Source organism: Halichoerus grypus, chromosome 1 (assembly GCF_964656455.1).
Source record: "Halichoerus grypus chromosome 1, mHalGry1.hap1.1, whole genome shotgun sequence".
Lineage (NCBI taxonomy): Eukaryota > Metazoa > Chordata > Mammalia > Carnivora > Phocidae > Halichoerus > Halichoerus grypus.
In genome coordinates this window covers 128,857,389-128,871,021 of record NC_135712.1, presented here as the reverse complement: position 1 = coordinate 128,871,021, position 13,633 = coordinate 128,857,389, and the positions used below count along the sequence as shown (strand labels likewise).

General features: G+C 50.4%; 1 protein-coding gene across 1 annotated transcript in view; it reads left to right on the top strand.

The window, feature by feature from the left end:
• Positions 1-7,451, top strand: part of COLQ (collagen like tail subunit of asymmetric acetylcholinesterase) — a 56,845-nt gene extending 49,394 nt beyond the window's left edge. Inside the window, exons 13-17 of the mRNA XM_036092528.2 lie at positions 170-309; positions 1,613-1,732; positions 2,155-2,275; positions 3,820-3,922; positions 5,820-7,451. Of these exons, the coding sequence (XP_035948421.1) occupies positions 170-309; positions 1,613-1,732; positions 2,155-2,275; positions 3,820-3,922; positions 5,820-5,889 (554 nt within the window). The 3' untranslated portion in view covers positions 5,890-7,451. The remainder of the gene's footprint in view (positions 1-169; positions 310-1,612; positions 1,733-2,154; positions 2,276-3,819; positions 3,923-5,819) is intronic.
• The last annotated feature ends 6,182 nt before the right edge of the window (positions 7,452-13,633 follow it).

Here is a 13,633-nt window from a genome sequence, read left to right as displayed (position 1 = left end):
ACCTCCTTCACATCTCAGAACAAGAGTCTCTGAACCTCTTCCCCCAGGACTACCCTAAAATACTGTGGACTTTGACCTTCTTTCTGTTGTGAAGTTTGCTCACCTCTCCCAGGGCTATTTGGTTTTCTCTTCCTTCACTCAAGTGACTCAGCAATCTGTTACTTCCTAGGACAACTTGTGATGGGACCCAAAGGGGACAGAGGATTTCCTGGGCCTCCAGGAAGCTGTCTTTGTGGAACCCGTATGAATGTGAATAACCCTTCCTACAGGGAATCCACGTTTGGGCCCAGTTCCCCGCACGTTCCTGTGGTAAGGCTCCTAGGAGAAATCTGGGCTGGTTCTCCATCAAGACCTCTCACCTGACCCTCTCAGAGCTTTGTAAGAGCCTTTTAATAAAACAGATTTCCCCATTATACTTGGGACACACTCATTATGGGAGATTGGAAAATAAAGAAAAATCAAAAGTAGGAAACCAAATTGTCCATTTGGTTGTGGGTGCATTTTGAAGTATTTTCTTTGTCTTTTTTTAAGAACAAAAAAATATTTAAAATTTCAGGTAAATACAAAAACAGAAAAAATAGTGTAATAAACCTCTGTATCCTTCACCCAAATTCAACATCTATCAACTCCTGGCTAATCCTGTTTCCTCTTTACACCCACTCTCTACTGCCCACCCTCCCTTGGGTTATTTTGAGATAACCCTGGACATCAGTTCATCATTTGAGTGGACCCATAATCATCCATCCAACATGCGGCTGTGCTGTGATTTATTTAACCAGTGTCTTATTGTCGGATATTTATAGGGCTCTCTCAAACTTTTCACTAATGTAAATAAAACCATAATGAACACCTTTGAGTATAACAGTTTTGTTAAGAATCATTTCCAGGGTGCCTGGGTGGCTCAGTTGGTTGAGCAACTGCCTTCAGCTCAGGTCATGATCCTGGAGTCCTGGGATCGAGTCCCACATCAGGCTCCCTGCTCAGCAGGGAGTCTGCTTCTCCCTCTGACCCTCCCCCCTCTCATGTGCTCTCTCTCTCCTCTCATCCTCTCTCTCAAATAAATAAATAAAATCTTTAAAAAAAAAAGAATCATTTCCAGATGTTGAATTACTTGATTAGATGATACCACCTTTTTATTTAAGTCTTAGGGGCATTTTAAATGTTTAAAAAATTTAAGTCATAGATAGTCTTTTTTTTAAAGATATTTATTTGAGAGAGAGAGAGAGAGAAAGAGAGAATGAGCAGTGGGGAGGGGCAGAGGGAGAGAGAGAGAAGCAGGCTCCTCGCTGAGCAGGAAGCCCGATGCGGGGCTCGATCCCAGGACTCTGGGATCATGACCTGAGCCGAAGGCAGATGCTTAACCAGCTGGGCCACCCAGGTTCCCCAAATCATAGATAGTCTTACTGCAAACTCAGACAGTTGGAACTGGATTGAGAAGATGTGGGAATCAAGACCTTCCTCCCTATTTCAGGAGGAATGCTGGAGTGTAATATGCAGACGCCCCTCCCATAGTTAACGAGCCCAAGGATAGAGATTCTGTTTCCTCCTCCAGCTTTTCCCTGCCCATTATAGAAGTGTTTTCTGAAATCTTCACCAATGTGTTCTCTGGCAGATTTTTGTCGTCAACAACCAAGAGGAGCTTGAGAGGCTGAACACCCAAAACGCCATTGCATTCCGCAAAGACCAGAGATCTCTGTACTTCAAGGACAGCCTTGGCTGGCTCCCCATCCAGGTACCATGAGGCAGGCACTCTGGACATAGCCCACCCCGGAAAGGGACACAGCATTAGAGGAAAGAAGGGCCAACAGTTGGGCCTGGCGCAGAGCTTTCTGCAATCTGTTCCCGAGGAAGGCCTAGGCATCCTCCCTTGCTCTGCTTCTGAGCGGTTCTCCGTGCCCCTGCTCCCCAGATGGAACCTCCTCTCTGAGCCAGAGTTCCAGATGGGCTCCCATCCCCACACTGCCAGGCCGCTGTCTTGATCTGATCCAGCTTCCCTGTCAGCTGCAGAGCTCTGAGCAGCAGGAGTGCCTCTCCACCACCACCAGGAGGAAGCCCCCACAGACCCAGAGCCTCTGGCCCCAGTGCCAATGACCCGTCCTGCCTGCGGTGCCTGGCATGCCATCCCTGGTCACTGCCATGTGTTTCTTTGGCCAGGTGACCCCCTTCTACCCTGTGGACTACACTATAGACCACCACGGCTCCTGTGGGGATGGGGTCCTGCAGCCCGGGGAGGAGTGTGACGACGGGAACAGCAACGTGGACGACGACTGCATCAGTGAGTGGGGCCCAGCCGGGGAGGGGGCGGACGGGGGGGGCAGGAGGTGCTGAAGCGTGAACTGCCACCCGGCGGGGGAGGCTGAGGGCGAGCCCCTGGACGATTCTAGAGCCAGAGGGGGGACACCTGGACTGCTCCCATTCTGGCCACATGTGGACCTCCACTGCCCAAGCATATCGGTGGGGGTTAGTGTCAAGGATCTTGCCCCCAGAGAAGCCGCCAGTCGCTCCCTTTTCCTGAACCCTACTTCTGGGCAAAACCCACATTCCAGTCCACATTCTTTATCAAAAGATAAAGGTGATGCAGAGTGAGAGACAAAAGGGAGAAGCCAAGAATTTGAATCAGGACAGAGTTACCAGATAGAGCCCTAGTGGCGAAGCCCTTTCGCAGAGCAGCAGCCTTCAGGCTGATGGGGTGCTACCAGGCCAGGCACGCAACAGGGCCCTGGAGGGTTTGCTATTCTTCTTTTGTCAGTCGTGCCACAAAGCAGGAGGGGAGATAGAAAGCAGGGGATTTAGAGTCCGACAGAACAGAACTTGGATGCTCAGAGAGGAGGCTACTCAGTGACAGGGGGGTTTGGAGGGCAGTTCACAGCTCCGGGTCTCTCCTCAACCGAAAAATGGGTATGACAGCGCTGACGGCTCAGGTCTTCAGAGATTCTGTGAGCTAATGTGCACTGGATCGTCTGGGTAGAGTAAGGGTTCAACATCCCTTCGCTGAATTATTTTCCGGCCCCTGCTGTGAGGAGCCAGGCCCCGGCTCAGGGCTGGGGATGTGCAAATGCGAAGTCTCCTTCCTGGCTCTGGGAAGGCTGACGACCCTGCAGTGGAGTGAGGAAGGTGTGCACAGGGATGGATGCAGGGAGGGAGAGGCGGCTGGCGCGCCCGCGGTGCAGCTGTACTTCCCGTGACGGACGCCGGGATGGTGCCCCCTGGCATGCCGGCTTTGCCTGGAGGCCCTTCTGCCCCGGCGCAGACACCGTCCGATAGATCACACAGCAGGAAGGAACTGAGGGGGTCTCAAAGCCACGTAAAATGGGGGTGGGGCTCGGACTCCAAGACCCTTCCCTTGCGCAACAACAGAGACCCCACTGAAGATCATCTGGCTCCCCAGGGACACAGAGCCACCCACCCTGGAACGTCTCTGGAGACAGACAAGAGCCACCTCGGTCATCACTTGTGCCCAGTGCTCAGTCTGCTGATCCTCACTTCACGGGAACCCACAGTGCGTCCTGTGAAGAGGAGGTGGTGGCCACGTCCCAGGCTTTAGATAGGGATATGGAGGCTCAGAGAGGCCAAGTGGCCTGGTCTTGGTCCGTTGGCTACTGAGTAGCTGCAATGGGCTAGAGCCTGGGTCTCCTTAGTCTCTGGTGTGGGATTTGGGGGTCTGAGGGGCCGTCCCTGGATGCATCTGAAGCTTTATGGAAGTCCATTCAAGAGGGTGCATGCTCTGGGGGGATCCTTCACGCCACACAGTCCTTACAGGCTGAGGTAAGCCTGTCCTACCCTAGCCCCCTCTCAGGGCTACTTCCTTGTATCCCTCAGGCTGTCACCGGGCCTACTGTGGAGACGGTCACCAGCACAAGGGCGTGGAGGACTGTGACGGCTCTGACTTTGGCTACCTGACGTGCGAGACCTATCTCCCTGGGTAGGGATCACCACATGTGCTATTCTGACACCCTGCCTCCCTCTCTGCCTGCCTCCTCTTCTTTCCTTCACAAATATTTTTTTTTAGCGCTTATGTTCTTTCTACTCTCTAAACACTGAGGTATGGTGATAGTTAACACGTGGTCCCTGCTCACTAGGGGAGACAGGCCATAAACATAACCACCATGTGCCTCTCAGAGTGCCTGAGTGCCACCAAGGCCAAGCTGAGATAGACAGTGACCAGCTCCATCCTGGGCCCTTGGGGACCGGCAGTCTCTATTTCAGCGGTTGCCCCCAGATGAGCAGCTCCCATCCCCAGTGGCTACCATGACCACGTTAGTCTTCTGGAAAGTGGTTCTGGAGGAAGCCCAGTGGAGAGTGGAGGGACCAGGGCATTCCCAAGAATCTAAGCATCTGTATAACCTGAATTCTCTGGGACAACCCCTGACTCCCGGGCCTGTGGTGCAAATGAGACCACAACAGCATTAATATCTAATTTTGCTGGCTCGTGGCTCCTCCAGGAAAACCCCAGGAACTCAGTATCCCCTTCAAGGACCTCTCTAGTTATATCTGGGACTCTCCAGTGGGTGTTCACGTTGCTCAGAATAAGTATTCTAGTGTCTTGACCTCCACGTTGACGTCTCCGAAGACAGCTGAGGGCCACTAGCACTATGAAATGCAAAACAGCACCACATTCCCCTTAATCCTTACAAAACCAGAGTCGTATAGCATTCTAAGGGAAATGGGAAGGCTGTTCCACCCTCAGTTCCTGCTTCTTCCTTGGCTCCAGAGTGGATCACTGGCCCCTCACACCTCTTAAGTCCCTCAGGAGTCCAGTCTCTTCAGCGTTCCCCTCCAGCCCTGTTCCTTGGACCCAGGCCCTCCGCAGGGCTGGGAAACAGCCACCAGGCCTGTCGTCCTGTCGCCTTCTCTCTGCTCTCTATTCCAAGGAGGTCTCCTCAATGTCCACCCCCTGAACACACACCAACACACCAAACCAGGCTGGGAGAACTACAGACCTATAGTCACCCCAAAACAAGCACTTTAGGCTTGGTCAGGATGCCCCCTCCACCCGTATCTGTGTGTCTGTATGTATTTCCCTATCTCCGAAGTGTGGAGGGCTCCTAACCTGCCAGAGAGTTGGCAGGTCTGAGCTGGTTGGTTGATGGTTTCATGGACACAACTCAATATAGACAGCTGAACGTGGAGCACAGGATTGCATAGAGCCCAGGGCTTACCCACTGGCTCACTGTGATTACTCGTCTGATCTCTAGAAGCCTCAGAGAATGCTTGTGAATATGGGTATAATGTATAACACACGGTCAGGATTAGCACTTGGGCTTACGGAAGTATAAGCTGCTGTCCAATATGGTGGCCCCCAGTCACATGTTGCTATTTAAATTTAAATTAATTAAAAATAAAATAAAAAATCTAATTATTCAGTCACAGCAACCTTATTTTAAGAGCTCAGTAGCCACATATGGCTAGTGGCTGCCATATTGGACTGCACAGAAATAGAACATTTGCATCACCACAGTTATGATCTAATGGACAGCACTGAAACCTTTCAGGTCTTGAGAAGGGAGTGATTCTCTCAAAGATGCTGCGTTAAGAACAAAGTTACCAACTCTTTCCACCCAGATCCCTCAGCTGGGCTCCGGGGGAAAAGTCCCAGAGGCCTGGACTCAACTGCCCCAAGCCTCTCACCCCAAATGAGAATGAGAACAGTCTATCTGGAACCCTTAGGTAAGGTAGCAGCCATGGTTGCTGTCTGATGAGCTTTGACCAAAAGTCACCAGAGGTGGCCTTTTAGAACCTGGTGTGGTCGTGAGGGCTGGGCAGGAGCTCCCCTGCCCACTGGCCCGTGAGCGCCCTGACCCCTGTCTACCCCCCCTCAGGTCGTATGGAGACCTGCAGTGCACCCCGTACTGCTACATCGACTCCACGTCCTGCCGCTACTTCACATGAGGGCTGCGAGGAGGAGGAGGGCTGCGTCTTACGTAACCGGCAGCAGCTCCTCCACCCTCAGCAAATTGACTTCGCACCATCCTGGTCCAGTTTCCACCACCTTCATGCGACAACAACAAGGACAAACTCTTGCTGCTAAGACATGCTTGTAATTCAGTCCGACTGGAAGAATTTAGGACTACTGCATCCTGTCTTAATCCAGAGTCCAGGAAAACCTTCCACGTGCCCCACCTGGGAACTGTTCCCCATTGCTACCATCTGGCCGAATAGCCAAACCTACAGTGCCCTTTCTCTTCTGGAATGTTACTGACCCAGACCATGGACTTGGCTTAGAACTGTTAGCCCCACCTAGACCTGCAGGGCCTTTTGAATTTGTTCTCCTCCCACTTGGGGCATCTGGTGTACAGGCCTCTCCACTCCTCTGACCTCTGGAAATGTGGGCATTCTCACCCAGGGCAGCCGGCTGTCAGGTCTCTCCAGGCCCGTGAACCACAAAGCAGGGAAGTGGGCCCGTTCTCTTGGAGTGGCTCCCAGCTCTGGACCCACTGAGGAACCCCTCAACTGGCTACGGCCCAGCACAGCCTCATGTGGATGCAGCTTCCCCAAGAAGAGACCCAACTGTGAAAAGGTCCTGAGAAAGCCACCAAAACGGTGCTCTGGCCCTGGAAGAGGGTGGAGGCCCAGCTGGGGTGCTCAGCATGTGAACAATAGCAGATCAGTGGCCTTCTGCTTCTCAGTGTTTCCCAAAGTGGTAGCCCTTGTGGTTTCACTGTCCCCAGCACCATTTTGACCTTGTGGCCCTCGGCACCTTGACCTCTGTCTTGCAAATGCCCCTTATGTCCCTTTCTTGTTCAGGAGATTCACTACCAGAGGGTGACCTCCTAAGTCTACACCTGGGCAGGCTTTTGGTGTTTCCAGTCCTTAGGAAAGCACCACTCTGGGTTTCCCCATGTGAGGCCCTATGACTGAGTACCTGCCCTAGGCAGAGACCATTTCTCCTGAGCTCTAGCTCCTGGCTACCTGCTGACTCCTGTGCGCATCCCGTGGCCTTCCCTTTGTGTCTCTGTAGTGCATTGCCTTGCCCTCATGTCTGTGTGCCTGAGCCCCCCACGTTTCTGCAGGGTCATTAGTCTGGCCTGTCTGTGAGCTGCCTTACACCACCATCTCTCCTGAGTGGGGCTTGCTTAGCTTTGGTTCGCAAAGATGTCTCCCCCATGGCAGACCTCAAATGGGATTTGTCTATTTGTTACCAGATGGAGGGACACTTTGGGGCTTTTGTACAAAGCTAGTGTGCCTGAGTCCTAGGGACTCAGTAGACAGGAGCTTCTGGCCCAGCAGACCATCACTAGTGGTCTGTAGTAGATAGAAGACCATCACTAGTGGTCTATAGTAGATGGGATCAGCCCAAAGGTGATGTCTTTAGAGGTGGGCACACTGGTCAGCCCAGTTCCCTCAGCCTCTACTGCACACCTTAGGGTGATATTGCCCCCATGTAGAGCTACACCTTCATGCTGGGATCTCCATATGGGAAATCAAGAAATACAAGCAGTTTGTTTCTCCCACTGTGGCTCTCTTTCCCTTGGGGTTTTGGGCCAGTGTCCCAGCATTACTGTTTGGAATGAGGGGTCTGAATTCACTGCCTCCCAGGCTTTGCAAAGGGTTCTAGAATGTGGAGCAGTACCGTCCCTCAGGGACAAGGGAGGAAACCGATGTTGAGAGAGATGGAGGGACTTACCTAAGGCCACAAAGCCTGCTCTTGCTAACCCAGCGCCACTCCAGCCTTATTTTAGGACCACAATTAAAACAAGATGGAGCTCCAGCACTGCCCTTGGTTGGACCTGGCCACGTAAGGCCCTGTCCTGGGTCCCTTGCCTTGAAGGGCACCAATCTGGCCCTCCTCTGGCCATGACCCTCCCCACAGGGCAGGGAGTCTATGAGGCCAAGGTGACCTTCCCACTGTAGCTTGTGCACCCCTCTCCCAGACCATGATCCAGGTACCCGGGAGACCACAGTTCCCATCCAGGTGGTCCTGAGCAGGCATCTTCGCCATGTCTGTCCTCCTGAGTGTGACCTGCACACACCTGGGTGGCCAGGGACAAGCTGTGTTTAGAGGTTGTAGATGGGGCTTGGATATGCAGGCTGGGGTTTCCACACAGATATACACGAAGCCCCTCTCAGTGTGGGCTGAGCCTTGTTCTCCTTGTGCCACCACAGAACTTTGAGGAATCTAAATATTCCAAATGCAAACCCAGCCTTCCAGGTCTTATGAAAGTGTGACTGTCAAGTAAGCAGAGAGACGTATTTAATAATAGTTTGTTAGATTGATTCTAACGTAAATACTTAGACATGTGGGGTGTGAGCCTCCATCTGGGCTCTTGTAACCAGATCCCACGATATTAGAGGTGGGCCTGTCTCCGACTATTGCAAGGGGTTTCTGAACGGCTCTGAAAATGAAAGGATTCAAAGCCACTTGTTTGAAGTATATATGTAACAGTAGTAATCCTCCCCGTGGCATTGTGATTTTTTTTTACTTAAATTCAATTAATTCACATATAGTGTATTATTAGTTTCAGAGGGATTCAGCAGTCTTGTATAACACCCAGTGCTCATGACACAACGTGCTGTCCTCAGCCCTCCCCTTAAATGCTGTGGTACAGGGGGCAACTTCCTCAGGACCAGGGGCACCTTGTGCGCAGGCCAGGTGGCCACAGAATACGTAGCCAAATGTCTCCTGGGAGCACTTGCTGGCCCTGTGTGGAGCCGAGGTGCTGCAGCGGGGAGGGAAGAGCACTGTACCAGGAGTCCTGACACTGGGGCTCAGACTTGGTTTGTCACTTCTCACAGACTCCAAGTCCTTACCTGGAAGAAACTGTACACAAGTTTCTTTCTTCCAGCCCTAACATTTTGTGGGTGGGGACTCTGTTCTCCAGCAGTGACAGGGCATGCCTAGGAGTAGTGACGGATATCCTCAGCTGCTCCTGAGGTTGTCACATGGGTGGCTGCGAATATCATAGGGTCTTCAGAGCTGCAGCTGAGTCACCAAAAAAGGCTATGCCGGTTTAGATGCTTTTGTTGGTGGGTAGCAGAAAATCCAACTTAAATATAATATAAACCACAGGGTGGAATTTATTGGCTTATATAACTTAAAAATTCCAGTGGCAGAGTGGAGATCAGGCATGGTTCAGTCAAGGCTCCCACTCCATTTCTCTGCTTGAGCTGTCCTCTCTATCTCCTGTTAGTTTGATCCTTGGGTAGTCACAAGCTGACTATTGCAGTTTCAGGCTTACGTCTGTACCCTATAATATCCAGAGGAAGAGATAACGTCTATTCCAGTGGCTCTCAAATTTTTTATTCCAGAATCCCCCCCAAAAATCTTACCTTGAGCCTCGTTGCCTGTTTGGGGTCACATGCCCATTCGTTTGTTATTGTCAGGAGAATACCACCTAATTGGATTATAGCTGGGTTCCTGAACCCACGGAGGCAAAAGGTGTTAAGATTATTCCTTGCCCACTCCCTGGGGATTCTCCAGAAGCACATCAGCTGTGTAAGGGAGGGGCGGCTATTGGACTATATAGTGGGGAGCAGGTATGGGGTGAATGGGTACTGGGTACACATCACAGTGGCTGTCTCTGGTTTTGCTTTTCCTTTTGGCAGGAATAGGTGCTGAGCCTTTGGGGCAAACATTTGGAAATATTCCTCACATCTAGAAAGCTCTTGGCTGATTCCAACAGATCTACTTAAAAGAGGTCGACTCTCCTAGGGAGCCACAGGTTGTGAAAGAGGTGGTATAGTTTGCTTTTGTGAAAAAAAGAGAGGATCAGATTCACCTATCTGGGTTTGAAGCCTGTCACCAACTCCCTGTTTAATTATCCTGCATAATTTGCTTAACTTTTCTGAGTCTGTTTTTCTCATCTTTATACTGGGTTATTTCAGGGTTGTGTTGAATTTTAGTGATAATATGGTTAAAATTTCTGAAACCTAGAAACTCTTTAGGGAGGGTTGGGTTTTATCTGTGTCATTATTATTTAGTGACTCAAGCCGAATCACTCACCTCTTTGGGACCTGGGGTTTCTTTCTTCCTGCTTTGAGGCTGGTTATGAGTTCACTTTTTTTTTTTTAATTTTTTTAAAAAGATTTTATTTATTTGACAGAGACACAGCGAGAGAAGGAACACAAGCAGGGGAGTGGGAGAGGGAGAAGCAGGCTTCCCGCTGAGATGGGAGCCCGATTAGGAGCTCCATCCCAGGACCCTGGGATCATGACCTGAGCCGAAGGCAGACGCCTAACGACTGAGCCACCCAGGTGCCCCAAGAGTTCACTTTTGACAGCTGTTTGGACCACAGCCTTTACTACAAAGCAGTGAAAAAGAGCAGCAGTTCTCAAACTCTGCCTTGAGCCTCGTTGCCTGTTTGGGCCTGTTTGGGAATCTCATCAAACCAAGAAAGACAAGATTATGGTAGGACTTGGGGAGGGGTGGAAGTGTAGGTAGAAAATGAAAGAAGCATTGCGGGGACAGGCTCAAAGCAAAGCGGGCTGTGTATAAAGGGGTCAAGATCAAGCCTGGACTGGGAAGTGGACCCAGGTCCTGATTCTTTGGAGAACTGCAAAGTTAAGAAAAGCATGGACTGTTGTGGCTGGAAGTCCCTATCAGGATTTCTAAATCTAGGGTAGAAATCGAAACCGCTTCTCTGTGTCAAAGTGACTCATACGGCTCAGGTCTTCCAGGCAAGAGTGGAAAGTTTCGTTCTTACTGATAGGATTGCAAACTGCAAAGTTTTGACAGCCCAAGATTTTAGTCACAAAGGTTGACAGTGATTTGGTTCAGGTGGCAGGAGTAAAAAGCAAAGCTGGGGCTGTCACTGAAAAGAAAGCAGTAGTCACTCAAAGAAAAGAGTGATTATGATACTGTAGGCTGATGGCTTCCTGTTACCTTTGCTGCTTTATCAGGGTCCGCTCTGGCAGTCTGATGAATGACAGGGTACAGAGCTGACTTCTCCCCTCTCAGTCTGGACTGGTTTTTTACCCTGTCACCAATAACGGATGCCCAAGCTCTGTTCAACAGATCCCCAACGATCCAGTTTGTGGCTAGGCCTCTCTAGGTCAGCCCACAGGCTCCTAACATGACCAGGGAAGCGTGGGGAGGGGGTTTGGCCCCAGACGTCTTTATCCACCTGCAAAGCCATTTGAGTGACAAATTTGTTAGCAAAGTAAGGTCTTTAGAAAAACGTTAGTAACTAGTACTTAGGAAGCAGTGCTTGGGAAGATGGTAGGACAAATTTTCTAAGCATCATGGGACAGATACATTGGTCATCCATCACTCTAATATGGGCCTGGAGAACACATGGGTCAAATTGCTCAAGAAGTCTCCAAACCTCATAATTAATGGGCCAACCGTGCTCCAGTGACTGCTTTACTTGAGTTGTCCCCCTCTTCTTTCCTCCCCTGTAGTGGAGTGAACCAATTTCAATGAAACTCAGATCTTGCATTTGTGTGGTAACAATGAGCTCACAGATCAAGGATCTTGGCAAGTCATCAAGGAGACTGTTATACTTCAGCAACCCACAGTTACCACCCATGGGCCCAGAGGCTCCAGGAGTGTGGTTTCCATCTCCATTTGTAACCACTCTGAGAGGCTGCAAATCACACAAGAGTAATGGGTTAAGGACTCCCCACCCCACATCATCCAGTTCCTTCCCTCCCCCACCCCTGGGGCGGGGGGAAACAGAGGAAGAGAACTCACACTGCCTTTATCAGAGGGGCTTCCTCTCTGGGGGTTCACCTCAGTTCTTTGCAGCCCCGGACAGTTGACTTTTGGAGTCAGACAGCTCAACAAGAAACAAACTCACTAAAGGAAAAATGGGCTATTTCCCCTGCCCTCTGTTCCCCTTTGTCCCACTAGCTTTACAAAAAGAAATAGGGGTCCATGTAATAACGAAATCCTGCTGCCAAGATGCTGGTATCTCAAGAGAATTGGTCATTATTTTGGTCTTGCCATCCTTCCACCCCCTCAATACCTCTTCTGGAATTTGGGTTTTGATGTTCTGACTCATAAGGAGTACCACACCCCACTGCATGTGCTACTCCAGGTTATTCTCCATCCAACACCTAGCACGGGAAATTGAAGGCAGTCGTCCCTAGTCGTGGATCATCACTTGAGGCCCATCACAGGAGACTGTCTTCTTAGGGCAGAGGTTTAAAGCTTTAGGGTTTATAAGGATGACCTGAAGGCTTGTCAAAAGAGATTACTGGGACCCACTTCGGAGTTTACGATTCAGCGGGGTGGGACTTGATAATTTCTATTTCTAACAAGGTCCTGACGGTGCTGGACCCAGGGACCACATTTTAAGAGCCACTACTCTGGGGAAATGTCTCATCTGAGACCAAATACACTGGGGGAGAGGAGGACTTTGGGTAGGTGGCTTTTTTTATACTCTTCCATTAAGTAGGAGTCCCTTCCTCTTGAATCTAGGTCGGCTTTTGATGGTTCAGACCAATAGAATACTGTGGATGTGATGCTGTGTGACGTCCAAGGCTATGTCATCTACGGCCAAGCAGCTTCTTGGGACACTCATTCTAGGGGAAAGCAGCCATCATGTAGGAAGACCAACTACCTAGAGACTGCCATGTCAGAGAGGCTCTGCTTGACAGTCCCAAATGAACCTGCTTCCAGCCATCCCCACCATGGTGCCACACGTGTGAGTGAAGCCAGTTTGGATTCTCCGGTCCTGCCCATCTGCCACCTAAGTAACACTGAGCGACCTCAATCGAAGCCCCAAGGAGAATTGCCCAGCCAAGCTCTAACCTAAATCCTAACCAACAGATTCCAGGAGATAAAATGGTTGTTGTTTTAAGCCACTAAGTTTTAGGGTAGTTTGTTCCTTAGCAATAGGTAACAAATAGTGCTTTAGGTTGGAAAGCTTAATGAGGAAGCAAACTACTCTGAACAGGGCAAAGTGCGAAGTCCAGAGGGGCCTTGGCTCGGCTTTGGTGCCCTCTGCAAGAACCATGAATAGAAATTGGCCTTAACTCCTACGTAGACTTTTATTTATCTGCCCAGGAGAAAAGTCAGGCCGAGAGGCGACTTAGTGATCGTATGGCCCAGGGTTCTCAACCGTGGTGGGGACGTGGGTATGTGGAGGTAGTAGACTGACTGCAATAACCGCCTAATTCTCACACCTCTCCAACGTACTTTGCAACTCCTCCCATCAGCTGGTGGAAGGCACGGTATTTGCCCACCCCTTGATTCTGAACCTGACCCTGCGACTTGCTTTGGCCAATGACATGTTAGCAATTGTGACAGAGGCAGCGGTGTTTTCTCTCTCAATCTGGCACCTCTGCCTCTGCCATGACAATATGCCTACGCTAGGCTGCTAGAGGGTAAGTCACATGGAGCCCACCTGAATTGGCCAAGGCCATCGTGGGTCAGCTGAATCTGTCAACTGCCAGACATACGGAGCCCGGTCAAGACCAGACTGTCCAGGCACTCCCAGTCTAAATCATCAATCCAGACTTGTAAGCAAAATAAATGCTTATTTTAAGCCACTGAATACTGGGATGCTTTGTCACCTACCATTGTAGAGGCAACAACACTTAACTCAGGATCAAAGTCCCTTAAGTGACGAACGTACACTGCCATTACCCCAGAGAGTCCTGGTTCGAGTCTGACTCCTATTTCCACCTGATGCAATGGAAGCCAGTTGCAGAATAAGCAGCAGAGGATTCCTAGCCTAGTTCTTTCTCTCTT